The sequence below is a fragment of the Coprinopsis cinerea genome (genome assembly GCF_000182895.1).
Source record: "Coprinopsis cinerea okayama7#130 chromosome 7 map unlocalized cont3.7, whole genome shotgun sequence".
NCBI lineage: Eukaryota > Fungi > Basidiomycota > Agaricomycetes > Agaricales > Psathyrellaceae > Coprinopsis > Coprinopsis cinerea.
In genome coordinates this window covers 2,795,470-2,823,214 of record NW_003307538.1, presented here as the reverse complement: position 1 = coordinate 2,823,214, position 27,745 = coordinate 2,795,470, and the positions used below count along the sequence as shown (strand labels likewise).

At 52.4% G+C, this 27,745-nt stretch overlaps 13 protein-coding genes and 1 non-coding gene across 14 annotated transcripts; 10 read left to right on the top strand and 4 right to left on the bottom strand.

Annotated features, from left to right (window-relative positions):
• Positions 1-7: 7 nt before the first annotated feature.
• On the bottom strand, positions 8-2,071 carry CC1G_08396 (hypothetical protein; the record flags this gene model as incomplete). The annotated part of the gene is made up of 1 exon (XM_001831827.1): positions 8-2,071. The coding sequence occupies one exon, from the start codon at positions 2,069-2,071 to the stop codon at positions 8-10; it is 2,064 nt and encodes a 687-aa protein (XP_001831879.1).
• Positions 2,072-4,424: 2,353 nt separating this feature from the next.
• On the top strand, positions 4,425-6,410 carry CC1G_08395 (hypothetical protein; the record flags this gene model as incomplete). The annotated part of the gene is made up of 4 exons (XM_001831826.2): positions 4,425-4,632; positions 4,703-5,010; positions 5,064-5,318; positions 5,378-6,410. Exons 1-4 carry the CDS (start codon positions 4,465-4,467, stop codon positions 6,408-6,410), a joined length of 1,764 nt encoding a protein of 587 aa, XP_001831878.2. The 5' UTR covers positions 4,425-4,464.
• A 338-nt stretch (positions 6,411-6,748) lies between these two features.
• CC1G_20157 lies at positions 6,749-6,821 on the top strand. The gene has a single exon. It is a non-coding gene; the product is annotated as a tRNA-Met (tRNA).
• A 1,542-nt stretch (positions 6,822-8,363) lies between these two features.
• Positions 8,364-9,589, top strand: CC1G_08394 (hypothetical protein; the record flags this gene model as incomplete). The annotated part of the gene is made up of 6 exons (XM_001831825.2): positions 8,364-8,366; positions 8,584-8,638; positions 8,787-8,945; positions 9,187-9,229; positions 9,351-9,538; positions 9,579-9,589. The coding sequence occupies 6 exons, from the start codon at positions 8,364-8,366 to the stop codon at positions 9,587-9,589; spliced, it is 459 nt and encodes a 152-aa protein (XP_001831877.2).
• Positions 9,590-9,832: 243 nt separating this feature from the next.
• CC1G_08393 (hypothetical protein) lies at positions 9,833-11,281 on the bottom strand (the record flags this gene model as incomplete). The annotated part of the gene is made up of 6 exons (XM_001831824.2): positions 9,833-9,908; positions 9,965-10,072; positions 10,128-10,144; positions 11,017-11,030; positions 11,093-11,155; positions 11,206-11,281. 6 exons carry the CDS (start codon positions 11,279-11,281, stop codon positions 9,833-9,835), a joined length of 354 nt encoding a protein of 117 aa, XP_001831876.2.
• A 745-nt stretch (positions 11,282-12,026) lies between these two features.
• On the top strand, positions 12,027-12,677 carry CC1G_08392 (hypothetical protein). The gene is made up of 5 exons (XM_001831823.2): positions 12,027-12,140; positions 12,210-12,223; positions 12,304-12,307; positions 12,366-12,417; positions 12,483-12,677. The coding sequence occupies exons 1-5, from the start codon at positions 12,056-12,058 to the stop codon at positions 12,520-12,522; spliced, it is 195 nt and encodes a 64-aa protein (XP_001831875.1). The 5' UTR covers positions 12,027-12,055; the 3' UTR covers positions 12,523-12,677.
• A 370-nt stretch (positions 12,678-13,047) lies between these two features.
• Positions 13,048-13,385, top strand: CC1G_14917 (hypothetical protein; the record flags this gene model as incomplete). The annotated part of the gene is made up of 3 exons (XM_002910893.1): positions 13,048-13,141; positions 13,195-13,208; positions 13,341-13,385. The coding sequence occupies 3 exons, from the start codon at positions 13,048-13,050 to the stop codon at positions 13,383-13,385; spliced, it is 153 nt and encodes a 50-aa protein (XP_002910939.1).
• A 400-nt stretch (positions 13,386-13,785) lies between these two features.
• On the bottom strand, positions 13,786-14,251 carry CC1G_08391 (hypothetical protein; the record flags this gene model as incomplete). The annotated part of the gene is made up of 5 exons (XM_001831822.1): positions 13,786-13,825; positions 13,883-13,934; positions 13,993-14,002; positions 14,081-14,094; positions 14,152-14,251. The coding sequence occupies 5 exons, from the start codon at positions 14,249-14,251 to the stop codon at positions 13,786-13,788; spliced, it is 216 nt and encodes a 71-aa protein (XP_001831874.1).
• A 1,580-nt stretch (positions 14,252-15,831) lies between these two features.
• Positions 15,832-16,325, top strand: CC1G_08390 (hypothetical protein; the record flags this gene model as incomplete). The annotated part of the gene is made up of 3 exons (XM_001831821.2): positions 15,832-15,938; positions 15,992-16,066; positions 16,121-16,325. 3 exons carry the CDS (start codon positions 15,832-15,834, stop codon positions 16,323-16,325), a joined length of 387 nt encoding a protein of 128 aa, XP_001831873.2.
• Positions 16,326-16,667: 342 nt separating this feature from the next.
• Positions 16,668-18,437, top strand: CC1G_08389 (sugar transporter 1; the record flags this gene model as incomplete). The annotated part of the gene is made up of 4 exons (XM_001831820.2): positions 16,668-16,908; positions 16,967-17,865; positions 17,909-17,997; positions 18,053-18,437. 4 exons carry the CDS (start codon positions 16,668-16,670, stop codon positions 18,435-18,437), a joined length of 1,614 nt encoding a protein of 537 aa, XP_001831872.2.
• Positions 18,438-18,783: 346 nt separating this feature from the next.
• Positions 18,784-19,446, bottom strand: CC1G_08388 (hypothetical protein; the record flags this gene model as incomplete). Its single annotated transcript, XM_001831819.2, has 1 exon — positions 18,784-19,446. One exon carries the CDS (start codon positions 19,444-19,446, stop codon positions 18,784-18,786), a length of 663 nt encoding a protein of 220 aa, XP_001831871.2.
• Positions 19,447-21,031: 1,585 nt separating this feature from the next.
• Positions 21,032-22,353, top strand: CC1G_08387 (hypothetical protein; the record flags this gene model as incomplete). The annotated part of the gene is made up of 5 exons (XM_001831818.2): positions 21,032-21,086; positions 21,123-21,334; positions 21,384-21,459; positions 21,521-21,648; positions 21,703-22,353. The coding sequence occupies 5 exons, from the start codon at positions 21,032-21,034 to the stop codon at positions 22,351-22,353; spliced, it is 1,122 nt and encodes a 373-aa protein (XP_001831870.2).
• A 282-nt stretch (positions 22,354-22,635) lies between these two features.
• On the top strand, positions 22,636-23,001 carry CC1G_08386 (hypothetical protein; the record flags this gene model as incomplete). Its single annotated transcript, XM_001831817.2, has 2 exons — positions 22,636-22,762; positions 22,967-23,001. The coding sequence occupies 2 exons, from the start codon at positions 22,636-22,638 to the stop codon at positions 22,999-23,001; spliced, it is 162 nt and encodes a 53-aa protein (XP_001831869.2).
• Positions 23,002-23,391: 390 nt separating this feature from the next.
• Positions 23,392-23,595, top strand: CC1G_08385 (hypothetical protein; the record flags this gene model as incomplete). Its single annotated transcript, XM_001831816.2, has 2 exons — positions 23,392-23,466; positions 23,515-23,595. The coding sequence occupies 2 exons, from the start codon at positions 23,392-23,394 to the stop codon at positions 23,593-23,595; spliced, it is 156 nt and encodes a 51-aa protein (XP_001831868.2).
• Positions 23,596-27,745: the final 4,150 nt, after the last annotated feature.

Below are 27,745 nucleotides of genomic sequence, written 5' to 3'. Positions count from 1 at the left end.
CACACCATCACTCGACCGCCAAACCTCCAACCTCGACCTCAACTTGCACCCTTCTCCCCGCTATCAGTCGAGAAAACCTGCTCTTCAACACTTCATTAAACAAACCCCTCGGCGCCGACGACCTCGATATCGAAGAAACGACTTGAATCGAGAGGTATCGCAGCTCTCCCCAGCCACTCCCCATCTCCCAGCTTGACGAGTCTTCTGCATCTGATGACACCTTTGCAGACGCCAAGCACCCATCCACCTCCTCCCACCCCCACTCCTCCGATACAAGATCCTCGATAGCGATAGAAATCGAATTCGACGCGTCAATAACGAGATGTAACTTCTCGATGACGTTCGAAGGGGAGGCCTTTGAGAGGAAAGTGATTAAATCCTTGAGTGGTGTTTGGGCGCTTGGATCTCGAGTAGAATGAGCTTGTGCTGGAGTCCGAGATGCGAGGAACCCAGCGAGACCACCCACACCGAGCCCACCTGCGCCTACACCTATCCCGCTGAATCCACTACCAATTCCACCTGCCAACCGCGACGATCCCGACATCGAACTGAGCGAAGTAGGAGACAACCTAATCTCCAACTCCCGAAGACGGGGTAGGGCTCCGATATCGAGGGTTCGAGGTGGAGACACGGCTGCCGAGTCGGATATAGATCGGGTTGGAGGATGAAGGTGGGGATAGTTAATTACAGCGGGTTGGAGAGTGGGGCCGGAGAGTTGGTTGGTAGAGTGGGGGCGGGTGAGAAGGCGGGAGCAAGGTGGAACGAGGGATGCGGTTATCACAGGGGAAGGTCGACACGTTGTACAATTCGAACACAAAGTCATATACGAATAAGGAGGAAAATTGAAGACAATGAGCATCATGGGATACCACCAACACAATCGAGAAAACCAACGACACTCACAATCATGCCAAACCGTCAGCCTCTCCAACCCCTCCGCCGCACATTCTATAATCTTCGTCGGGCCTGACACCGTGTCCCCACACTTCCCACTGGTACCACGATCCGCCAAACCAAACAAACACCCAAAACTCTTCAAGTTGCTTAAGTCAAGTAGACCCAATTCGCAAGCCTGGGCAATAGTTTTCCAAGTGCTCGAATGCGGTGGAGCGCGTACTTCCAGAACGCGAAGTGAGACCGCCGGCGATCGTTCCTCCTCCTGCGTCTCCAAGGCGGCTCCCTCTCGCAATTCGACTTCACTCTCCCCCCTAATCATCACCATTTGATCTTCCTCTTGCTTAAACTCGAGCTCCACCCGATCCAACTTCCACTCCTTCACCCTCCTCGCTCCCAACAACCCCAATCTACCCCAGAACGGCACGTTATCCACCTTGGAGAGATGGACCGAGACCAAGGAAGGAGAGTGTAAGAGCTTCGTGAGTGATTCGTTCAACTCCTTCGAGAAACGGCTGAAATCTGCTCTACTACTTCTGGCGCTGTGCCCTCCAGTCGAGCTTCCCATAGCGGATAAGGGGGAAGATGAAGGGAAGGAGATGGGAGAACCAGAAATCTCCAAAGAAGTCAAATTGGAGAAGAGAGTGAGGAGGTGGGGGAGGGAGGGGTGGTTCGCCAACGATGTCGGATCCGCTACGAGCCTTGACCGCGCTGCTGTCCTTCGATTACTCGAACTTCCCAGACATAGTCTGAGGTGTCTAGCATACCGGGGTATTGAGGGATTTGGCTGGACGAGGGAGAGGTACTGTTCGAACCTCTGGTTCGGGCCGTTGGCAGAATGCCCGGGCCAACCATGGGAGGAAGTCACAGCCGTGGTTGACAATGACGATTTCGAATGTGAAGAAGAGCTAGAGCTAGAGCTGGAACTAAAGTCGACTCTGCGAAACAGCAACCGCCGACAAAACGGAGTTAAAACCGAAGACGAGGCAGAGCATCGCGCGAGAGTGGGGATGTCGTCCTCGAGGAAGGAGAGGATTTCAGCGAGGACGTCGGTCGGGAGGTTTGTTGTTTTCATTGGTATAGGCATCGGCGGTGTAGCCGTAGGCATGGGTGTTGGTTTGGATGTAGACGTTGGTTTGGATGTAGACGCTGCGTTAGCTGGTGTAGACATAGGCATCGCGTTAGATGTGGGCACAGTCCTTGTCATCGACATCACCGCCGATATCCAGTAAAGGTGAAAATAGGTATTCCCGACCTCCAAGACTTACTATATATACCCCAATATACCCCAAGACCACACTATATACACCCCCAAGCATATACGCATATAGACTAAGATCGTCCCCTCCTCGGCTCCCCCGAGCAGGCAAATAGAATACCTGGTACCTGTGCGCTTGAATCATTGAATTCTACCTATCAGGGATTGTGGCGGCGCTAGTAAGCGGGCGGTCTAAGAGTAATACCGTACATAGTAGCGACGCACGTACCGTCAGTTGCTACTGGTTCGTTTTCTGGGCACTAGGTGCACTTTCACACTGCTTTCAAATATTTTGTGATTGGTTTAATACGCACAGGTTGGAGCTTTTAACACCCACCAAGGGCGCCTCGTTAGCCAGCCTTGAATTGGATCTCCTTAACCAGTTTTCAAGCGGGGGTCGGAGTTCACCCAGATTCACAGCAATTCGGGGATCCTCTTCTCCGAGGTTGCTTCGAGTTGCCTCGAGTTTGGCGCCGCCAGAGAGGTATGTACCCCGGTACCCGTTTGGGTATGTATGCGGGAGTATAGTACCGAATCGCTGCTGTGCACGGGATGGTACCCACCCGTCCGAGTCGTAGATGGGGGCGGGAGGCGAGATTGAGCGGTGCGGAAGTACAGCCCTAGCGAGTCGTACGACCGGGAGGACAACGACTTGCACCTGCGGGAGGATACTTACTTATCCGGTTTGGATGCATCATGTACGCCGGGATAAAGAGTGACCCGATTGCCCTACGCGGAGAGACAGGCGAGCGCCTCTGTGGGACTCTCTGATCTCGTTACAGCCTCCCTTGGGCGCCTAGAGTCAGGGATCTGAATTTGAGACCACCGCGTCGGAGTGATAGCGCTCAAGGTAGGCTTTATGGACCGACTACCGGTGACCCTATCAGTGTCCGTCGCTGAGTACTGCGTCCTGAGGCATGAGAATGCTGCCTCTATCGCCGCTGTCGAGTCGGGACTCGAGATCCGTTCCAGACGAGGACTCAGGCTCAGGCTTCAGCTGTGCGTGGCAAGAAGGGTGGAAGAGGGTAGAAAACAGCCTCGTCTGAATCCAGATGGTTCCTCGAACCCTTCGCGAATAGTGCTAGCGAGACCCTGTACTCGAGTACACCGCTACCCTAGAGATTGGGCGCGAGGTGTTCTAGATCTCGCCAGTCCCAAACACTGCGTGCAATTGGTAGGCGGCGCCCCCGACTCCCGAGTAGTCCTGGCGGTGGCTCGGAGTCGGGACTCGGTGGTACTTACTTACCTAGGCGCCTTGGTACATCCCTGTCAGTCTTTGAGCAAGGTTGACCGCAGACCATTCAGAGGCGAGCTGAGGAGAGGCGAATTAGCGACTGCACGAGGCAAGATGAGTTTTGAAAGTTCGGATTGGACATCCGCATCCAACTTCCAAGCCTCGAAGTGATCTGAACAAAGCAAGCATTAGCGTTAGGCTTTGTTTAATTAGGAAATTTGAATGAACATACGTACCAGGAACTCTAGCCGGTCAGTCCGGGTTTAAGGTCCGTCCTGACAGGCTCTACTGTTCTGCATACCGCAAAGGGTCTGCAATTTGAGGCTATACTACCGTCAAGAAGCTTGCTTATCTCTCAATTGTCTTGCCTGGAGGCAGGAGGGCTAAGACTCGACGATGCAGTAGGATGGAGAACTTGGGGTTTGGGGTATTTGTGTGAAGTGTCTGTCTCTCTGTGTGGCAACACCGTCCAACACGACAAGCACTGTGCGTACACGGCTGAGATACAAAATACTCGGTCACGAGCAGCAATCTAATGCGTGCACCCACTCACAGAACTCCGCGCACATTTCACCGCAGTGTATGTTCAAGCCTTCTCGAGTCCGATGTGCCCACAGTCAAAGCACGATCCTTCCTCGAGACGGCGAACACGCCCCAAGCCCCCGTCAGACTACGGCAACCTAGGGTAACGAGGCAGTTACTCATCAGGGACTTTTTGGATATGGCCGTCGACGTCGACTCTAGAGGACCGGGGGTTTGATGGAGGCTCGCACTCAATAGGGACGTAGAGTCGAGCCTAGTCGAGCACGAGGTGTTGCTGTCGTTCGAAACACCTCTTCCTTGCGACGGGGTCGGATGTCAGGACCAGCGAGAGAGACTACACTCCGCGAGGCAAATGGCTAAGGTCGAGGCCTGGCAATTTGGTGAAGGAGGACGGTGGCGATGCAGTCCCCAATGACCCCAAGCGTGACGCGCACGTGCCTGTGACAACCGCGTCATTCTCTTGGCATCTAGTGCTACCCTCATCGACCTGAACCACGACCATCTCCTCCTTCCCTTCCACAATCTCAATGCGAAAATGGGCTCAATATCACCCCTAACCTACACTCTAGACACAGAAACGAGAGTAAACTGGTCCACAGCACAAGAGAAATCTATCTCAACCGAGTACCCATTCGAACTGGACCAAGAATCGGCAGAACAATTCGTGTATCGGACGTACCTCAATTTCTTATGGTTGCCTCAGGTGCGTTCTTGTTCCCTTCCATGAGTATATACTATACATTAGACTGATTCGTGGATGGATTGGTGGATAGTCAATAATGCAACTGGCGCTCCTCATCCCCTCACTCCGACGCGTCCAAGCACCTTCAACATCTCAAGTACACCCCCTCCACTCTCTCCTCGACACCCTCCTCTCCACGTCGGCTCTCGTAACCAAGAAATACCACACCGAACTCCCACAGATCCTAGATAACGGAGGCGGAGCAGGCGAGATGGAGGAAACGATGATGTGGTACGCCGTCACGCACGAAATGGGCGGTGGTGAAACAGAGACGGAAGACGAGTTGTGGATGGACGCCAAGTGGCGGGCGAACTGGTTGAACAGGATGGAGCGGCGTGAGTACGTTACCTTTTCCTCCCCACATTCCCCCCAATCTAACCAAGAAACCGCAGAGTCCAAATCCAAATCCTTTTATATTGTTTGAAACTCTCGCTCCCAGGCCCCCAACCAAAACCCCGCCGCAAAAGCAAACGCAAGCGCTCAGAATCGGAAGAACCACAGCTCGAAGACCACCTCGAAGCTTTTGCGGATAAACTCTCCACATGGCAGCTCCTCGCCAAACTGGACGACGTGAAAGGCGGCGAGTCCAATGCGGATAACGAGCGAGACTGGATGCAGGTGTTTTGTGAGGATGTTGTTGAACCCGAGTGCGTCCTACCCGTCTTCTATGTTACAACTTGGAATTGTAGTTGATGGTGTTGAGCAGATTCAAGTCGACCCTCCCCGAAATCTGCGCCATGCTCCGCTCCAAAGTCTTCCCCTACTCCCCATTCTCAGATACAGATTCCGACACGTCCACAGCACGTGCTTCCTCTCCCGACGTCGAATCCCAATCCCAAACACGCGCCTCCTCCCGTGCACCGTCGATGTCCCGCGCACCCTCCATGTCGCGTCAAGCCAGCGCACGCGAACTCGCCCGCGCACGATCGCGTTCTCTCTCCGTTTCGCTCGCACAAGAAAGCCAGGAACGAGCGGCGAGTGTGGGCGTGGGTACGACTGGAGGACCCAAACGCCGCGCTGTGATTAGGGAAATTAGTATGTCGCGAGCGTTTAAGCCTAAGGTTAAGCCACCTCCTGCCCCTGGAGGTGTCGGTTCGCAGTCGCAATCGCAGAAAGACAAAGACGCGGCTGGTGGAGGCGGGGGAGGTGCTGGGGATACGAAGAAAGGCAAAGGAAAGGATATGGGTGTCACGCTTGTCGAGGAGACGCCTGTCACCGTACGCTCCAAGTCGTTCTCTGTTTCGCATACGCAGGGTCTGGCGAGGAACCTTTCGACGACGTTCTCGACTGTTATTTCTTCTTCTTCCTCCGCCTCTGGCTTGACGTCAACGACTACGACTACCGTTGCTGCAGCCTCCGGATCCACGGCCACAACGACGACTACGACGACTTCGCTAGCGGCATCGAGATCCCAATCGACCTCCAGACCCCTGTTCGGAGTGACGAACCTCCGCCTCTCGAGTGCACGTTCGTTCAACAATACTCTCACTAATACACCTAGCAATGACGTACTCGACGAAAACGACGACGATGACAACTGGCAAATCGAAAGTTCACCTGACATCCTCTTGCTTACGCCTTCAAAAGCGGAATTTAACATCAGCGGTCCACCGACTTCGAGTCCCGGGGATGTAACTATGGATCTGGATATGGGCTTGGATGATATGGATATGGACGGGGAGGAACCTGCTACACCTTGTAAACCTAAACCTGGGAGGGGTCGGGCGAGGCGCCGGTAGCCTGAGGCCGGGTGACGGTTGGTTGGTTTGGTTGTGTGTTGGAATAGGAATAGCGATGGAGGTGGCAGGAGGCGGGGGAACTGCTCTTATAGACACCCGAGTTGGATGCTTTCTACGTCGAGAACTGTAGGAGCAGATCGTATGCAAGACCGTATCCTGAATGGCGTTGTTGCATCCCCCGATTCGCGCCCTCCTTTGTACTTATCTTATCTTATCTTATCACATTTATCATCACATCACATCTTATCTACCCATCTTATCTACCCATCATCTCCCATCTCATCCTCCCCGCTCCATTCTTTACCAATCACCACTTACTTGAAAACAATACCTGGAACAGCAACATAGCTCAGGTGGTAGAGCGCGGGGCTCATAACCCCGAGGTCACTCGATCGAGACGAGTTGTTGCTAATGCGCTATCAGGACGTTTTTATTTATTTATTTATTTTTGGGTGGTTTCTTCTTTGCCTTGCTTCTTCGCCTCTCTTGAGGCTTCTGTAACTCATAATCGGATAGTAATCATACATGCAGACGCAGAATAATCGGAGTATCATACATGCAGACGCAGACTACGAATCATACTCGGAATCATATAAGAGTCGTACCTGCAGCTAAAGAGAAGTCAGACAAGCAAATCATGATTCAGATTAGTGAGACCGACGACCGCCTCTTCCGCGAATACAATTCATCGAATTATGTACTTACAGTACGCCGCTTGTTTTTGATTTTAATTTTCTTTCTTGTGATTTAGTTCTTATGCTTTAGTGCACGACGAAGTTCGAACAGATTGCGAGGTCATGGATGGATTAGCGATTAGTCTTAGAACAAGAAGTCTTTGAGTACAAGTAAAGCGAACACGGTACTTCACTCCGTAGTATTCGCACCTCTCCTCAAATTGCATTGTCGGATATGTGCCATGGGGTTTGACATAGGCCCAACCGTCCGTTTGAATACGGCCAGTGCCCACGGATTTGCGTAGATTCTTGAAGGGGAGAGATTAAGGACCGCTATCCCTGAAGATTCACTCGCAACACTTTGTTTCACACCTTTGACTGGACGGATCTCCGGAAAGCACAAGCCGTTCGGTAGTACTACTTCGAGTAGTAGCGGGTAAGGTTCAGCCGCATCCCACTCACCGGTATTGAATGGCAAAATGGTGCATAGAATCTATGTATTCACGAATTCCCGAGAAAGATCATGATGGACCGGTGGGCGGGTCTTTACCCGGTCTCAGACCCGGGCATAGAATAGACCAAACTCGAGTTCACTCTCGGTGAGCCAGGTCAAAAATCAAGTTGACGCTAGGCCCGTGATAAGAAGACCCTCTTCAAGATCATCGAGATCATCTAGTACTATGATACTAGTACTATTTTTAGCTGGAGTTCAAGTCCATCACCGGTGTGATTGTGTAGTATACGTGTGTAGTATGTAGTATGTAGTATGTAGTATGTAGTATGTAGTATGTAGTATGTAGTATGTAGTATGTAGTATGTAGTATGTAGTATGTAGTATGTAGTATGTAGTACGGAACTAGGTTTCGAACACTCGCCTCGTCTCGGGCTCGGCACCCTGTGATAATTGATTGTCTCGAAGGAGCGCTCAAAAGTGCGAAGGCTCACGTACCAATGGCACATGCCCCGTTCCCAGGCCTTCTTTCGAAATTCGACGAGCCCTAAAGCTCCACCCCATCCGTCCTCCTCGCATTGAAAACTCGGATCGGACCTACAGTGTAAACGAAGTTCCTTCTCCTCCTCCATATGATGTACTCTTACTACTCCAAGTCCCCAACGGAATATCGTTCATCCAGAGGATACCAGGTCTAACCTCACAGTCCCATCCACCCTCAAAAGTCGAATGACTTGTATTGTTTTCGTCATGTATCACACGGCCGGACGAAGATCGCCCTTCTGCTCCTACTCCGAGTCACCATCTCAGTTCCTGAGTATGCGGGCCATGGTAGGTAAGGGAGACCCACTTGGAGACCCGTCTGGTACCCTACGCAGGTCTAGTTCTCTGCGAATGCCTGGCACGTATGTGTGCGAGTAGTACCTGAGCACCGTCGGGAAAGCCCCGGGCCTATCATATATCATTGGAGACACGAACAGACACCCTGGTAGTCATTCATACATACCACATTGGTTACTAATGCAATACTCCAGATCGACTGACGTAGGTTAAGTGGATCCAATTATACACCTCGTCCCTCCCCAAATGTAAATCCAATTCAGGTAGGCATCGAGTCGAGCCATCAAGGTTTGACAAGTGGACTGGAGTAGCTATAGGTACCAGTACCCTTGAGTAGGTATAAATACCCTATAATAGACACGGGGTGAGGTGTTGCCACGTACTCGTACTCGAGTTAACAGTACCGTACAGACGTATACGCACTACTACCACGCACTCAGGCTACTTACTACCTCTCCCTCGACTCCAAGTTCGTAAAAATGCTCAACAAGCTACTGGTTGCCGCTTTGCTATCTGCTGCTTTCGTAGCACAGGTCACGCTGGCCTCTCCAACCCATGAGGATGTTATTCGTGAGTACATACCTCCTCCTATCCTCCTCATAGACTACTCTGGATAAAGGCTTACACGTTGTAATTTCTGCTGGTGTAGCTTGTGGTTCTGGAACAGTGAGTCGTTTAAGGTTCGCAATCGTCGTCATCACACAGAATCTAACGGCGTGGATGTTCTCGCTTCATCTCTCAGTACTGTACGTCCCACATTCGATTTCATAAGTAGAGACGGTTCATTAAACGGTATACCAACCCTGTCTAGGCGCAAGTGAATACAGCTGCTGCAGGACGAGATACGGATTCGGGTACGTACTCCATACGAGCGCTCTCGCCCATATTCAGAACCATCATCTCAATTCTTACTCTCATCGAACCGTCATACAATAGCTGCTTCCAAATGCCTCGGGGGACTGAATGCTAAACTAGCAAGTCGTCACGACATCGAACATCGATCGCCAGGGTCCAGGGGGGCCATCATATGCACATCATCCTTTTGGAACCGGCGCCATCACTCCAATGCACCTTCACCACCCGCGAAGTTCAACCACATGGCCCACCAGGGTCCAAACCACATGGCTACGAAGTAACGAAGCACACTTTGTATTTACTTATTAGTATGTAGAGCCTCGACATCCAATTAAACGATCATCCTAGCCTTAATATAGTAATCCCAACTCCAATTGGAGTTCTCGTTGCGCGCGTAGCTCTAGGGTATGAGTCTGAGATGACGTCGCGTATACCCTTGTTTCGTACATCTTAGGTCTTCTGCCAAACAGGCCTTAGGATTGGATTGGCACTCCAAAACAAAGAAGAAAGTAGCATTGGTCTGATGGACGAATAGGCTAAAATATAAGTAGTAAGTACATAATGCGTCATCGCGAAAGGTGAGTTCGGCTTCGGTATGACGATCATTGCTTGACGACTTCGGTCGCCGTTCCGTCGCTGGAGAGTGCGCATGCCCATCCTGCGGGAAGGTAGACACATCTGGGGAACAGGTGTTTGAACTCGGTTCTGGGAATAGGATAGAAGATTAGACGAACCTTCCGCCTTCAGGTACGAGCACTGGTCCACAGCACGTATAGTTTTCAGGGCCTAAGAGAAGGTCAGTCATACGTCCACTATCATCGACACGGAACAGAATTACAGTCCTGAAAGAGAATTCGTCAGTAAAGATACACTAACAAACTGTTAAAGGGAACGTACTCCAGGTCGCAAATGGCCTATTAATCCAGTAGTATATCACATCCAAACGTCAGCGGCTGAACCAACCCCAAAGTTACGAAAAACCTTACATCGAATGTCAGAGTAGATGGGCTCTTCAGGCTCAAGAGGTACAGCCAACGCCACTGACGCAATAAAAGCGACGGAAAGAGCCAAAGATCGGAGGAGAACCATGATCTTTCTCGTCTGCAAGGGGTTTGCTAGATCCAACGAGATCTGCTCATTCAACGTCCTCAAACCATCCCACTTATATACTCACCCAACCTCTAAGCCAGGAACTTTCCAGAATATCTGAAGGACTCCAACGCTTTCCGAGGTACACCCAGCTACCTTCCCACTACACCTCATCTCAACGATCGCTGAGTGCACATAGAATAGGTAAAGATCTTCGTCCACCCCTGCAGGATCTACATATTTTCCGAAGACCTCAAACGCCAAGTAAACTATGACGCGGTAGAAGCTCACTCCGCGGACTTCTTAGACTCGAAGTGCTTAAAAACCGTAAAACGACTAAAAAGGTTCGGGTTCCTAGAGGCTTGGGGAGTGGTGTGTGGGCCCTGGAGGCCGTCTCGAGCGCCTTAGCATACGGGGCCCGGTGGGATTCGAGCGCAGCTGCATTACCCAGTTGCCAATGGACAATGGACGGATGGTGGAGTTAGAGATGGGTACCAGGGATTGGAAAGCAAAGGATGAGCACGTACACCGTCCCGTTCACGGCCATGCAGCATTGGTGTCCTGAAGGACCTAGACGAAGTCTTTCGTTATTTCCCCAGACTACGTGGGTAAAGCCAAGAAATACGTACAGTCCTAAGGCCCGAATTAAGCTGCGATAAGAATCGCTTCAGTAACGACGGTCTCTCTAGTAGCTTACCGAGTCATAGAAACCTGGACGGAGGTGAGTCGTGGTCTCAGATATACTACTGTGCGTGGAGAGGAATCTGACGTACAGTTCCAAATGGTAGGGGTAGGCAGAGGAGGAGCAGTATCGCTGGGATCCGTATTGGCGATGGCTTCAACGGACGGTTAGGGACGCTTAGATCTATGACCCCGGTCTGCTCACCTAGTCCACGAACTAGCGTGAGCCAGGTTGCTGCGACGATGCCGAGCGACACAGTGAGAAAGGAAGTTCGGGCCATGGTAGCACAGTAGGTGGAAGGGTTCAGACAACGGCACCTGCCAACCCTCGAAAATAAGGGACATGCCGGAAAAATCGAACACATTCCAGTCAGCCTCTGGTCACGCCGATGGGAATTGTCAAAAATCGAATTCAATTACAAGTATTCCTCAAACCACGCTGTCAGAGCTGCGCACAAAGAAGTATACCTTGCCGTGCTTGAGGTATCCCGGCCACTAAAGCCTCATGCGAAATGTCGGGAGGCGTATGCCCCAGATTTTCCCTGCGTTTGGTTAGCCTTAATTTCCGATCTCGGTTGTCGTTTGGCGACGAGACGGTTATCAATGCGCTCTGAGGGGCAGACGGTGGTAAAGGCAGCATCGGACTGTTCGTGCTCATGCTCTTTATCGAGGGAGCGAAAGGCGTTCAAGAGCAGAGCACTCAGCCGAAGATTGTCCTTCGTGAAATACGGCGAGTTCTTCCCTTCCTGCCAGGCCTCTTCGCGTCTTGGCAAATCCGATTTTCGGAAAAGTGTTCTTTGCCTGCCGGGATGCCTTTGCACCACTGTGGACGACTGTTACTGCCAGTCGAAGCCCTGAACAGTGATATGAATCATAGAATAAAGGCGCATTCTTTTGAGCATTCTCTCACTCCAATTCTCTGCATTAAGGGTCGTAATGACGATGGATATCAGCTCATGAAAATCCATAAATAGAGACGCATTTGAGTCGAGCCTCATAACCCAAAACACCTTTTCAATCTCGTCTATTCCTTCAACCCGAACTTGCACTCTACAATGATGAAATTCGCCTGGTTCCTCCTCGTCTGCGCTGCTGGTGCCCTTGCCATGCCCACCGCCGGAGATGATGCTCCCATTCGATGTAAGTGACGTTCAACCTTTCACGAGTGCAAGTAGCACGTCAGAGCTAACCTTCAACGTTTTTCGACAGGCCCCAAAGCCACTGTAAGTACGCTTCAGCGTCGTATCCATCGTCCATGACGTTGATTAAACCATTCCTGACCGGTTGACCTTTGACCTCATAGGATTGTAAGTTTTTGACATGCACCGTCTTCTGTTCGAATCTGACTTCGAATCGAACTTCCAGGCCCTAAAGGATGGACTTGCTGTGGTCCGGCCGACATCGAACTTGGCGGAACGTAAGTCGATTGACCTTCATGTGTTAGATCTTTAGGAACCATAAGAGTTGACCACGTTCGTCCAGTTGCGTCTTGCTCCAGCCGGGCCAATATTGCACCGTCTAAATCGCCAACGGTCATCCGTGACCGACGCCAGCTACTATGCAACCAAAGCAGTGATCATCCCTTTTGTGGCCTTATCCAACTTTATCACTCTAAGTACTGGCGGATTGAAGGACTTTAAATAACATTGATCGCAATATACTCCATTGTTTTGAGCACTGACAATTGTCTTCGAGGTCAGCCTCCGAGGATGACATTTCAGAGCTTAAATCAAGTTCAGAGGTTACCCTGGGCTCTAGAGGCATCTCGACGCATGTATCAGGTCACTTCGTTTCGTTTCCCAGCATGTATGTGTACAGAGCGCGGATCTCGGAAAAGGGCTCGATCCGTACCCGGCGTGGTAAACTGATGTCGAACCTCGAGTTCACGGGTACGTCGGGACAGAGTCAGTCAGCCACGTCTCGTTTTCACGCCTGTCGATGGGTAGCATAAATGGGCTATAAAAGAACTCTGGTTGCTTTACCGGTCCTGAGTACCTGATCCTGTGTGGTTCATTTTTTCGCGTTAACTGGGTGCTTCAGTGAAACCATGAAAATCATTTCTCTCATCGTCGTCTTGACTTGTTCCTTGACCGCTCTGGCGATCCCATACCCTAACAATGGTCTCGGAGAGAACGCGCCCTGTATGTAGCCTCTTTCTTAATCGTCGCTCGCGCTCATCGACCTTGTTGTATAGGTAAATCCACCTCTGTGAGTTTTCCTTTTTCTCTCGGTGTTAAGATGAGTTCTTGCTCATCCGTCCGCATCGTCCTCCTCTAGCAATGTGAGTAGTATTGGAGCTCTGAGAACGGGGAGAATTTGACTTCATCCTCGCTTCCACAGGCAAGAAAGGTCTACATTGTTGCGGATGGCTCCCTGATTATATGATGTAAGTCGTTGCCACCGACGAGACCCGGATTAAAGGCAAATTGACCACACCTAAACCTTGGTTTGGTATGTAGATGCCTCCCGTTGAATACGGCCTGCTAGCTTTCGGATCTTGCGGTTCTCAGAATCTGATCGACCTTTCGGGGTTGTCAAAACGAAGTCAAATGAAGGGGACGAACTTCTATTCGTATAATGTACATACACACCTAGCACGTTTGCTTTCTCGTGGATTTTGGTCGTGCACCCTATTTCTCGCACGTTGGGGACCGGTATACGTACCTGAGTTCAGTTCTCACGTTTTCGGCACTCCTATGTAAATTTCTAGGGTAGGAAGCATAGAACCTTCTGTATTAAACGCGGTAGTACATGTACAGATTCCATATCAGAACGGGGTTGCACTTCAGAAAATGCAGAATTGGCCTGGGTTCAGTTTTCGGCAGCTAACAAGGCCGATGGACTGTGAGCATGAGGTTTCGGCGTTGTCGTTACGGACTTACGTTCCCCCTACATCGGGTAGGATAGGCCCACAGCACGTCCAACCCTCGGGGCCTGCAGCAGAAACGTTAGACATGGGAATGGAATGTAAATTGGTGGGACTCTGGCTCACATTGGTCGCCCTGTTCGTCCGAGTCGGGGAGGGTTGGGAATTTGGTCAGTATCTACCACTGTCACTCTGGGGTTTAAGCTGAACAAACCTGCTCATTTGCGCCTGGAAAAGTCAAGGTTAGCTTCAGGGTGCTCCTCTCGGGTTCATGATATCACTCACATCGATATTGAACGGCAGAGGTGGCATCCGTGGACTCATTCACGGGTGCAGCCATGGCGAGAGCGAAGAAGGCGAGGACTGCGACGATGAGCTTGACCATTGCTGTGCGCGCTTTAACGATGAGGGGCTTCTACGAGGAGTCAGAGAGGGTCGAGACGATGACGATAAAAATAGAAAAACTGCCCACCTTTTATACTTTTAACTCGCGTTTAGAAACCCAAAAGGGCTAGAATCCGAGATACCGGGAGCGGAGATCGGCGGCCTTCGCGGTTTCTTCCAGCACAGTGGTAACTCCCTTGAATTGAATGCTTGTCAACGCCAATGCAATGACATGAGATTGGTATCAACCACTAGTTAGCCTCCGCCCAGAGGCTGACATCGGATTGAGGCGGTCATGGATTACCTCAGTAGAACGTCACTTGCGGTGTGCCCAGCCCTTCGTCTCGAAAGGTGAGGGGATACTTCAACAGCGTTTCAGAGCGGTGGAGTTCAGACTGAATGAACGTGAAGCGACCCAGGGTAGATGTCAACGGAGCTCGAGTGTCCCAGCTCAGAGCGTCCTGGTATTCCAGGGAATGGATTATTTTGGAATGCGTGTTGGGACGCACAAATACACGGAGGTGACGAAATTTGCGGGGACTTCGCACCGTATGTCCGAGCGCCAACCCTCGTAAGTAACGCTCGCAGGGATCCGACTGTAGGGGGAAAGCAATGGCCGCTGGCTCTAGTACAGAGGGTAACCATTGGGGGGAGCTACCGCTCATACGTTATCTTTGTCCATTTCAATCGTACTACCTGGAGCCGATGGATACCGATTAGATGTTTCTTGCCGCCTTGGAATGTATTGCTCGTACGAGGCCATGAGGCTTTATGTGATTATTCAGTGCCCAGGTGGCTTTGTAGTACCCAGGGCAACTTACTCCATCGTAGCCTAGTCGCAGATGCGGCGAGAGGTTGACTCGAGTAAAGCCCAGTTCGGTTCCAGGACGTCTATTTAGACGCTCGTCCAGTACCGTGTCGTAGCGACCTCCAAAGCGAAAGCGGTCCCCAAGGAGAAATACCGTATTTCTCCTCCGACAGATTCAAAAAAACAACCGCTCAACGACCCCAAGGAGGTCCCGAATGGCCAGTTGAGCGATGCTGGCGCTGAGCCTCGCCGCAGTGTTTCTCATTCTCCACCACCAGAGCGAAAACGTCTAGCTTGAACGCCCTCGGAAGGCCATCCTGATCGGACTCTTCTTGGGCATAGCTCCAGTGCGAAGACAAGTGATGTACGGGCACATTGGTCAGTGAAGCTGCTACGGCAGTCCACCCAGAAGACTGTCCGTGTACAGAGCACGTTCCACGCCGAGTATAGTCGATGTTGCATATCAACTTCCAATATACCAGCTTCTAAATTCTCCCAGCCGCTTTCTGATTTCAGTCTCCCCCCAGGTTGGTTTGAGGAACGCTCTGGTATTCTAGAACGGTCGGTCTTCCAGCGTGAATCCTGAGAGTCCCAGAAAAGCAGGTTGCCGACTCGGCAATCAGGGGCCATTGCCAAACAAGGACAAGTACACCGATGAGTGCCGCCGAGTGCCCTGAATTTCTTCTCCCCACAGTCTGTAGCATGGGTCGTCTCCGTCGTTCCAGAGCTCATCATGCACGCAGGGACGTGAAAAGGGCGTCGAGGACAAGGGTATGGCGTTGCTTGAATCTACAACCGTCATCAGAACTGAAAGACTCTGGCTCTCCAGGCGAGAACGAAAGATTTGGATCAAATCCAGCTTATTGACCTGGATCCCAAGGTATGCTCACTCTTTTCCTGGAGTTATGGAGGTATTGAGCAGATATAGAACAGGGCAGCCCTTGAGGCGCAGCCGCTAGACTATGAAAAGCCGGGTTTGGCCCAGCACTATTGCGTGGAATGCGCAAAGTGAGTTGGTTATTCTGTTTTTCGTTCGGTCGAAGCTGACATTCAAATCTACAGGTATTTTGAGACAGACAACGCTCTGCAGTCACATTGGAGAAGCAAAGTCCACAAACGAAGATTAAAACAACTGAAGGAGCCTGCGTATACGATTGAGGAGTCGGAAATGGCTGCAGGATTGGGCAGGGAGAACAAACGACCGCTACCGTCAGCTGCGTCTTCGGTGACGCCCACAGTGGACATGGATATTGCAGTGGCCGCTTAGACTTGGTGCGTTGCCTATTCTCAGCTCTTGTATACCGCGCTAACCTTTCGCTAGTACGATATACTTTCACAACGTTTCGAGCACGACCTTTCGAACAACATTGTTGTACACCAGATTAGAGACGTCCAATCTTGATGACTGTGTTTGCCCCGGAATGTCGCATCTGAAGCCAGCCAGCCATCCTCTCTGGATCAAGCACCGGGGGTGCTGACTGTCGTGTTTCGGGCTGAGCCAGTCGGTATCTCAACCCGCCTTCGTTGAAGAGATTTAAATTTCATCGAGACCAGGACGGTTTCCTCTTCCTTCCCCAGCTTCCATGATTCCCCACAAACGCAGCCCATAATGGTTATCGCCTTGAAAGCACGAACGTTCAGGAACAGGTACCCGCGATGGATGGTCGGCCGCCCACTTCTCTACGCTTCCTCAGCCCTGGCATCCCTGGGCGACGCCATGTTCGGCTACAGCCAAGGTGTTATTGCGGCCGCCCAAGTCCAACCTTCCTTCATCCATCGCATGTACGGCCCGTCCCTGACCCTACAAGACATCGAGAACGGCAACATCGGTGTCAGCCCATTCCTCCAAGGTAGGTTCGAGTTCCCATCGCGCGTCTGAGATACGGCCACTGACTGGTCCACACCTAGCCATCGTAGTCGCATGTATCAACCTAACCGCCCTTGTCGCTTCCTTCGCCTCGTCCTACGTCTGCGACATCCTCGGTCGTCGCATGTCTGTCAGGATAGGGGCTGTGATCTACTTCGTTGCCGCCCTAATCCAAATCTTCATGCCTAACCTCGCTGCTCTGCTCGTCGGTCGGTGTATCCAAGGTATCGGGGTCGGGATGCTGTCCATGACTGTCCCTATTCTCCAGTGCGAGATCGCACCGGGTCATGGCCGGGGGTTCTTCGTCTGCATCGAGTACTTCTTCCTGAACACTGGATACGCCTTGTCGGCGTGGGTGGGATACGGGTTTTTCTTCAAGATACCATCCGAGATCTCGTGGAGGGGGCCGTACATCATCCAGGCAGCCCTCTCTGGTATCCTCTTCCTCTGGACATTTTGGCTACCGGAGACTCCGCGATGGCTCGTCCAACACGGCTACCGAGAGGAAGGGCTCCAGGTTCTAGCTGATCTCCACGGCACAGGCGACACCTCCGACCCCGCCATCGTCAAATCCTTCGTGGAGATGGAGACGGCGATCAACTTCGAACAGGCGCTGGGGCAAGCTTCGTGGCGGGAACTCTTCACGCAGTACAAGTCCAGAGCGATCGTCGGGATAACGTGCCAACTATTCGCCCAGTCCAACGGAATCAATGGAATCTTGTATTTCCTCCCCGAGAACCTTTTGAGGGCTGGATTCTCGGTGCAGAGGTCGCTGCTGTACTCGGGAGCTTGCGCGTTGATCTACTGCGCGGGAACCCTGCCGACTATGATCACAGTCGATACCATTGGTCGGAGACCGCTCTTGTTGGTTGGGAGTGTTGGACTCGCCGCAGCTCTGGCGACGGTCGGGGGACTGCAGTTTGGAGCCGATGCCTTGCCAGTGGGTCCAGAGAGGCTCCCCATCGCACGAGGTTTCTTCGCAGGTGAGCAAGACCGACCCTCATTGGGACAGTCTCCAGGCTGATGACCATCTGGCAGCCGTCTGCTTCTACCTTTTCACATACGGAGCCACGTTCGTCAACCCCTTTCCTTCTCCTTTACCCAATGCGGTGCTGACGAGTCTGCAGGTGGGGTCCAATACCCTGGTTACTAGCTGCAGAAATCTTCCCCGTTCGAGCTCGAGCGAAGGGCATGGCGCTGTCCACCAGCTCCAACTGGATCTTCAACTTTGTAATCGCCTTCGCCACGCCACCTCTGTTCGCCAAAATCCACGGCGGTTACTACTTCCTGCTCATGGCTTCTGCTCTCAATGGTCTCGCCGTTGTGTGGATGTTTTACCCTGAGACGGCGGGAAAGACGTTGGAGGAGCTGGGAGCTGTTTTTGGAGATAGCGCTGTTGATATCAAGGTCGCGGACGTGTCGGTTGTTGACGCTACTGGAGGAGTTGGCGATGGGAAGACAGAGAAGGGCATTGGATTGACATCTCCAGAATCTTCATTACAGAAGCCTTGAAGCATACTACTTGATTTTACGCTCATTGATACTGGCGCAACTTCGAAACTCATTTTCTCCGTTACGGGGGCGCAACAGCTCTGGAAGAGTTCGATAATCATAGGGACCTACCTGGAGGTGGATCAGCTATTGTCAGCTCGGCGCGAATGCAGCCACGGGAAGCCGTCCAGTGACCGACCACGTCGAAACCTGTTGTTCGATTTCCAGAAGGGATGGTTGGACCAATGGCATCGATATGATTTACTCTCCAGACCCGTTACAGAAAAAGAAAATAAAAGTACGGAATCGACAGGACTGTCGCTAGTCCTCACTGCCAGGTAGGATCCGCCGCAGCTCCTGCATGTGTCTACCCTCTTCGCCCCCTTCTCGCGGACTTGGGGGTAGGGGATACCTGTGTCGGTGTCACATTTCGTCCACGTTTGCGTTTCCTCGTGGGAATACGCACAGGCTCTGTTGATGCGACACTCACAACGTCTTCCCCGTCCTCCTCTCCTCCCGACTCCTTCTCTCCCAATTCCTCCTCTCCCGACTCCTCCTCTCCCGAGAAAACATAGGAAGGGTCGTCCTCCTCGCTATCTATGGAAGATTCCTCGGCTTCGCTTTCGTACTCCTCCTCCTCGTCGCCTTGATTGGCGAAAAAGTCAGGATGCTCCTCCTCTCTCGGTGTCACTCCCCACACTTGCCAGATTCTGTAAGCTATCACCAGAGCCTCCCGGTGAGGTTGGAGGTATGGACACTTATCGAACACACCATTAAAACCGACTCCATGCTCTTTTCGAAGCGCATCGAGCTTGGATCCTAGCTGGTAGATGACAAATCGGGGGTCAGCATGCGAGAGCACCTCCAAGTTCGCGTAAGGGAAAGTGTGGACGTCGTAGCTCGAGCTACCAGTAGGGCGTGCCTTTCTGTTGGTTTGTCGATGTATACCCTTCCACTGCATCTCGATTGAAAGGGGGATAAAAGTGTACTTGAAAAGGGTAAGCTTTACATCCAAGATGTAGTAAGTCATCGATGCAGAATGGGGAACACTTCAGAGATGATCACCTTCTCGAACACTGGGAACTTTTCAGGTTTCTTTGGTTCCTTTTCCCCAGCGTCCCAGAAATCCAAGATTATTGAAGTCTCAGGAAGAAGGTGCCATCGGCGTTTATCGAGGAGGCGATGTAACCCGGGCTCTACTGGAGGTATGTGGAAGAAAGAAAGAAATGCCAATGAATTGTCAGGTTTTCGAGTCAAAGATTTGGTAGCTCACAGTGAATGAGGTTGTAACGCGTGTCCAAGTTTAGGGTGCGCCACTGCATACCCCAGTTGCACTCGAGGGCCGTTAGCTATGGACTAGATTCAGAAAGGGATTAGTCATTATTATAAGCCAATCCTACCTGTTCATCGCCCAAACTCCTCGGAACGATGTGACAGAGTTCGACACTGCAGTAGCTGGAGCAATTCGTAACGAGGCAGCAACCCTTATTGGGATCCGCTTTTGCAGCTCGTTTCCTGGTTTCCACTGAGACAGCTGGTCGATATGAGCCATTGTCGATGCGAGATTGCGGTGTGTTCCACTTCATCGCAAAGGAACTCTGTATCGAGCAAAAGGGAGTTGGGGAGCAGACAAGAGTCTCGGGGCGCGGTGAAGGCTCCCGACAGTTAACTCTATCCCCTGGCGTATCTTTGAAGAGAACGATAATAGAGAACGCTCACTCCAGGAAAGGTAGGATATTTCTCCTCATTTGATCCGCTCATTGTATTATAGAAGTACGCGCACCGAAGGGAAATCTTGTGTACCCGTTCTAGTCCATAAAGGGCCGCGTCCCGCGACTGTGGACCTTGCTTTAGCGGCTTGGACGCCTTTTTCTTTTGTGCACAAGTCGGTTTTGCCTCTCATCGTAATAGGCGTCCCCTTACCTGTCCGCCCCCCTGTACCACACAGCTCAGTCATTGAATGCGACGCGATTTTTTTTAAATAATGAAACTGTAAATCCTAGGTTGTCTGGCTGGTCAGGACTCTGCAGCCCTGCATTGTACATGCCGATAATAAAATCACCTTCTCTGCCCCTCACACAAAGTCCCAACACATACATAACTACATACTAGGCCAGAATCATATTTCTCATGTCAGTCCGACACGTCCCAAAGCCTAACCCGCTCACAAATAGTAAGCCCACGGCCCCCGCGCTTGATACTTGTAGAGGTGAAAGGTGACGAACGCCAAACCCTTCCTAGACCACTGATGCCTAGCGGGCCATGCGGATTACGACCAGCACATACGAAACATACTGGAGGACACAAGGCATGCTGCCTATTAGTTGTATCCAGAGCAGCAGCATAGCAGACTAGGAATTTGTGATCGAACCGAAGGAAGGGTACGATCCAAAGCAGCGGTAATGAGCCAGGAAAGGAATGCCGGCCGATGTTTGCATATCTTTGGAACTCGAGTTTTAGGCACCTAAATCTTACATAATGTGACCTGGTACAGACCTAGCTAAAGCAAGGTCAATAACGCATGGACAAGCCACAGAGATTGCCGCTTGGTGAGAGGTGCGTTGCCTTACTAGGGTTACAATGGAGTTCCCTAGCGTAAGGGAAGAACATTCCCTATGGTTGTTTCGAACCTCCATTGTGAAGGGCATGCTGATGTAGCCGACCTCGGCAGTGTGGGAGCCAAGGCTCACCCGCCGGCTTGACTAGACTCAATTGATGCCACCGCCTCTTGTTCTCCGACTCCCAACATGTCTTCGTCCCCCGCACCGCAAAGCCCTCCAGAGCGCGTCTCCCAGCGTGCACTAGCAGACGATCCAAACAACGGACGATGCTTGATCCAGAACAATGTCGACAATTGCCCAGACCCAGTCCTCCCTTGCTACGTCGTTCCGAAAGAAACGGAGAAGGATCATAGACAAGTAACTCTTGCGCAAATTTCCCAATGCTCTCATCTAACTAACAGCGCAGATGACCGCTATCGAGTATAATCTCAAATACCAGCATCTTACTCTCAATCTCGATACGAGGAGGAACGTATTTTTCGGTCAGTTGAATTTGGTTAGACACTGCCTTGTACTTCGCGCCTGACAGCAACGAGTGAATAGTCAGCGCTGAACTCCGAGAACTGTTCATTGCGGGAAAATGGGGTCTACTTCCAGAGAAATCCATTCTTGACCGATATCACGACGATTACGGCATTGCGCTCCCAAGACGCGGGTTTCCAAAGTTCGAGGTGCGCCTTGCTTGCCATCAAAAAGGGCACTTTAACGTCTAAAATGACATGTAGGAGAAAGTATTCAAGTACACCATCATTCCTTTGACCCCTGTAGACGAGCAATTTCCAATCCCGTCGATACTTCGCTATCCAAACCCGAGCTCTTCCAGTTCCGAGTCCACGCCCACCGCCTACACCTTCCCGTTTACAGATTTCCCCATTGTCACCTCCCACATCCACCCAAACTTTGCCGTTCTTCATCTCGGACGCCACATCACTAAGCTGCACTTTCGCCGAACCAAGAATGCTCTAGCACAGAAGTATCCCGTCATACAACAACTCTTTCTCCTGTACACTCTCTGGGTCTTGTATCCAGAAGAAGTGTCCAGGGACCGAGGATTTCGTTTCCGCTCCCCGCGGTCTCTACGAAAACAACAGGAGCAACAAAGCAGAGACGAGGGTAATGAGCGGCGACAAAACGATGCCCGGGAGCCTGAGGGACAATTGAGCGACGCGGAGACCGAGCCGTATCGTGTTTATCATCTCCCACCCCCGAAGCGAGCGAGTGCGAAGGTGTCGCCGTCGGAGGCAGGTCGTCGCGGAAGTGGCAACTCGATTTGGACCAAGGGAGAGGTATGCAATTGGAGACGCGACGTTCCCCAAGGCGTGGAGCCGGAAGTCGGTCGATGTAACCCTGAAAAGGTCGCCGAAGACCCTGAGTAGGTACACCGGGGAGCTTTTGAACCTATTCTGGCAGTTCTAATCCCCATGCATCGAAGTATTTCTCTTAATCCAAACGTCTGTTGTTGAGGAACCGTCAATCCGGCCATTTTGCTCTATCCATCCCAGCGTCGGCATCGGGAGAAAACCTGGAGGTTGGTTTGACCCTTGGTAAGAGCTGCGTTCCCGTATTTAGCATCAGCGATATTCAAGTTTCGAACCCATCGTGACCAATATGAGTGTGGGAACAATGCTTCTTCAAGTTGTTCTCCTACGCCCATGAACATGTCTTCGTCACCGCAAAGCCCAGAGAGCGTCTCCCAGCGTGCGCTAGCAGAGGATCCTAACAAAGGACGTTGCTTGTCGGTGCAAAACAGTGCCGACCCAGACCCCATCCTCCCTTCAAACGTCGGTGCGTAACCTGAGCCTTATGTACTTGTCCCCACGGTTGTCCCTGAGGCCTGAGGTCTGGTACCTTGCACGTATTTCAAGCCTTCATTCCTCTAAGGGAGTTACTTGAGTCCTACAAGGAAGCTGCCACACCTACTTCGAGTCAGGAACACAATTTGGGCGTTCGTTCCGCAAGTGACAGTTACAGCTAATTCCAAAACCCTAGACGATATCATACCCGAGATGTACCATTCTGAGTAAAGGTCATGCAATCTCACCAGCCCCGCCACGCACTCACCACCGACGCAGAGCCGACCACCACCATATGTATTCAGTATCTCCAGCTTCCCATCGCTGGAGCCGAGCACGCCTTTCCATTTACAGCGATTAATAACCTGAGGAGACACATCCAAAAAATGGAAAACGTCTAGGGTAGATACTATACTGTTTCAAAGTATCATGACCAAGGTGAGTGTGGGAACAAGCTCATGGTCGTGGCCTCAAATGATGTCACCGCCGCTCTTGCTCTTCAAGTTCTTGTTCTCCTACGCCCAGCAACATGTCTTGGTCAATGCAAAACCCTCCAGAGCGCGTCTCCAAACGTGCACTCGCCGACGATCCAAACAACGGACGATGCTTGATCCCAGAACAATGTCGACAATTGCCCGGACCCTGTGGTCCCTTGCTTACGTCGTTCCGAAAGGCACGGAGAAGGATCATAAACAGGTAAGTTTTACGCGACGTTCCAATGCTCTCATCTAACTAACGGCGCAGATGACCGCTATCGAGTATAATCTCAATTACCAGCATCTTACTCTCAACCTCGATACGAGTGTCGCGAAGAGCGAACACTAAACCAAACCAAAATCCAGAAGAGCGGAGCGGATGAGAGCGGAGAGCGAGATAAGAGCGATGAGCGACTAAGGCAGATGAATGCTGAAGCGGTGTATTGACGAAGAGGTCAAGCTGAGGAAATACAGAGGAATCTACCTAGCTTATATACCTATTCTACAGTCTACATAGCCGCAATGAGTCAGGATGACGAGCAAATGGTGAAATGCAAAAGAACAATAAGAAGTCATGAGGCTGCGCGAAGGCTGCGCGAAAAATGAAGAAGACAGTGGCGGAGTAACGAGGCAGTGCAAGAATGAAGAGAACAATAAGATGTAGGGCAGAGGGCATAACGAGGCAGTGTTCCATGGGAGAAAGTGTCCGTGTCGAGAATAAAGGCAAGAATAAGAATAAAGAGGAAGTGATAAGGGCGATGAAAGCGATAAGATAAGATAGGGAAAAATAGGGGCTCGTACCCGCTGTTCACGACATTACCCCCCTTCTAAGCCTCATCGTCCTCGATGATCCCTGGTAGGCGGCGTCCCAGCTCCCAGTCGAAGTCGGTAGGCGGTGTGTCGGTGAAGTTCTCAAGGGGTTGCCAGGGGAGGGAGGCGAAGACAGTGGCTGCAATGCGACGTGGTGCAGAAGGGTGACGCTGGTGGAAGTCTCTGATGACATCGGGGGCGTGTTCCAAGTTCTCCTCCGGTTCCCAAGTATCCTCCGTCGACCCGTAGCCCTTCCAACTGACCAGGTATTCCAGCTTACGGTTCTTCCCTCGGCCCTTCCAGCGGCTGTCCAAGATGTCGTGAACCTCGTACTCAAGCTCTCCCTCCAGTTCAACAGGCTCAGGCGGAGGTGGCAGAATGCCGTTGACATCATTGCCTTTCCAGGGGGAGAGCTTGTCGACGTGGAACACTGGGTGAATGCGGGAGAGGGAAGGGGGGAGCTCAAGGCGGTAATCGAGGTCGCCGATGCGTTCGGTGATCTTGTAGGGGCCGAGTTGGAGGTCGCCAAGCTTCCGAGTAGGGACTTTGATCTGGATGTCCTTTAGCGTTGAGCCAAACGTGGTCACCAACCTTGAACTGATGGGCTGTTCGTTTGCCGGATTCGTACAAGTCCTTCTGTTGTGCTTTCTCGAGACGTAAGGCGGCTTCGGCGTCCTTGCGTACCTCTTGCAGTTGTTGGATGCGCTCGTCGACAGGGCGAAGATCAGTGCGTTTACCGACGGGAATGTTGAAAGTGAGGGATGTAACCGTAGAGGACTTCGAACGGGGATCGGTTGTGCGCGGAGTGGACTCGGGAGTTGATCACAAATTCGGCCATGGGAAGGTGCTTATCCCAATCATCTTGTCGGCGACTGACGTACAGGCGGAGGTACTTCTCGACTTCTTGGTTGGCCCGTTCTGTTTGTCCGTTGGCCTGAGGATGATAGGCGGTGGTCAGGTTGGATTCGATGCCGAGACGCCTGAGAAGGGTGCGCATGACTTTGGAGGCGAACTGGGGGCCGCGGTCGCTGATGAACCGGAGTGGAAGGCCGTGGAGGCGGAAGACTTCTCGGTAGTAGATGTCGGCGACTCCTTCGGTGGTGATGTCCGAGGTGCAGGGGAGGGCATGGAGAAGCTTGCTGTAGTGGTCGACGAAGACGATGATGGCATCATGTCCATTGGCATCAGGAAGCTGGGTGATAAGGTCGACTCCAACAGTCTCCCAAGGGCCATCGGGTACCTCCAAGGGCTGAGTCGAGGCGCGGGGGTGCTGGGCGTGTTTCTTCCGGGCACAGATGTCGCAACCTTCCACGTACTTCTTGACAAAGGCTCGCACGGTCGGCCACCAGTATTGTCGTTCAACTCGTTCGAGGGTTCCATGTACGCCGGGATGTCCAGAGGTAGGGTCGTCGTGGCACTGTTTGAGAACAGTCGCGTCGGAGTTCGTCGTCTGGGGGAACGTAGACTCGACCCTTGTAGTAAACAAGGCGCATTATCCTCCTCCCATTCGGCGAGACCAGAGGTGAGACGACGGGGACCTGTCTTGCGGAGCTGGGCGAGTCCATCCAGGACCTGGGATTCTCGGGCGCTGGCCTGTCGGATACGGTCCTCTCAAGGGATTGACGACCATGCTCGAGGCGGCGAGCTTGGCAAACAGCTCGGGTTTGAGTACCACCTGTTGTTTGTTGTCCTCGGCGTCGGAGACCTGGTGGACGTCGAGACGAGAGAGGGCGTCGGCTTGGGTGTTTCGTCTTGCCAGGGCGGTGGGTGAGCGAGAACCGGAAGCGGGGAGAGGTAGAGAGCCCAACGAGCCTGTCGACGGCTGAGGTCTTGTGCGGTGCGCCAGTATTCAAGGTTGGAATGGTCAGTGACGATCTCGAAGGGTTCAGGGAGTCCTTCCAGGAAGTGGCGCCAGTCCTTGAGAGCCTCGATAATGGCCAGCATCTCCCGGTCGTAGATCTCGTAGTTCCGTTCGGCGGGCTGCATGGAGGCTGATCGGAATGCAACGGGGTGCCAGAGGCCGTCATCCTGCTTCTGGAGAAGGGCTCCTCCAGTGGCAAAGCCGGAGGCGTCGACTTCAATGCGAGTGGGGCGGTCAGGATCCCAGAGCGTCAGAATGGGGGCGGACGTGAAGGCATTGCGGAGGGTGTCAAAGGCCTGCTGTTGAGGATCGTTCCATTGCCAGGGGCTGTTCTTCTTGGTGAGGTCGTTGAGCGGTCGGGGCAATGGTGGCGAAGTCCTTGATGAAAACGGCGGTAGAAGTTGGCGAACCCGAGGGAAACCACGAACGGCGCGCGAGGTTGCGGGGGACTGGCCAGTTGCGGACAGCTTCGACCTTGGCGGGGTCCATGCTGACTTCGCCCTCGCGGATGATCAGCCCGAGGTATTCGATCTCCTGACGTTCGAACTCGCACTTCTCTGGCCGGAGATACAGATCGTGCTTCTTGAGGCGATGCAGGACTTCGTGTACAACTTGCCGGTGCTCGTCGAGTGTGGCCGTAAAGATGAGAATGTCGTCGAGATACACTGCAACCTTCCCTCCAGCGATGAGGTCGGAGAAGATAGAGTTCATGAGAGCCTGGAATGTCGCCGGAGAGTTGGTGAGGCCGAAGAACATAACGAGTGGTTCGAAGAGACCCTGGTTGGTGGCGAACGCGGCCTTCCACTCGTCTCCTTCCTTGATCCGGATATTGTTGTAACCCCAGCGAACGTCGAATTTCGTGAAGTACTTGGCACCACGGAGTCTGTTGACGATGTCGGAGACCAGGGGAAGGGGGTAGCGGTTCTTGACGGTGATCTCGTTGAGCTTGCGGTAGTCCTGAACGAAGCGGAGCTTGCCATCCTTCTTCTTGACGAAGAAGACCGGGGAAGAGAGGGGAGACTTGGATGGTCGGATGTATCCCTTCTTGAGGTTCTCGTCGAGGAATCGGTTCAGCTCTTCCTGTTCGTTCTGGGACATGGGGTAGACCTTGGTGCGCATGGTGGCCGGAGCTCCAGGAATCAGATCGATGGCGTGATCCCAGGGTTTGTGTTCGGGTAGGCGGTGCGACTTGGACTCGGAGAAGACGGAGGCATGTCGGCGATACTGTGGGGGAACCATCTCTTCAAAGGTCTTCTGGGGTTTGGCCTTCTGAGATTCTTCGGCGATCTGCTGGGAATAAGTGAAGCCAGCAGCACACCAGAGCTCGTCACCAGTTTCCTCGATCAGCCCTGCTCGTAGCCATTTCCGGCGGGTGGTTCGGTTGGCGCGGATACGGCAGAGGGGCGGTTCGGCTTGTTCCGGTTCCGGTTCGGGAGCGGGGTTGGGGTCAGGAGTGGTGGGCACAGGGGGAGGATCAACCGGGGTATCAATCTGTTCCAGGATGGCGTCGCCAGAGGGAGTTCCTCGACTGGGAGGGTGCGCCTCCTCGTCTGGAATCTCCTCGATCGTGACACTAGAGACTTTGGAGGGGACCTGGAGGGTGCCGTTACGCCAGTCGATGGTGGGGTTGATCTTGCGAAGCCAAGGGAGTCCGAGGATGATGTCCTCTCCTCCAAGGTCGGCGATAAGAAAGTCGGTCCATTCGGAGTGACCGTCGACCGTGAGTTCCAGTCGTGCGAAATGGGTGATATTGCCTGCCTGATTGGGGGTGCCGTCAATGTTGAGAAGTCGGATGGGGTGTCGGAGGGGGGAACGTGGTAATGTTGTG

Bases quoted from the DNA above. Each gene is read 5' to 3' on its own strand.
- CC1G_08392 (XM_001831823.2), top strand. From the start codon at position 12,056: ATGATGAAATTCGCCTGGTTCCTCCTCGTCTGCGCTGCTGGTGCCCTT. The intron at 12,418-12,482 runs GTAAGTCGATTG...ACGTTCGTCCAG, and splicing joins GACATCGAACTTGGCGGAAC to TTGCGTCTTGCTCCAGCCGG.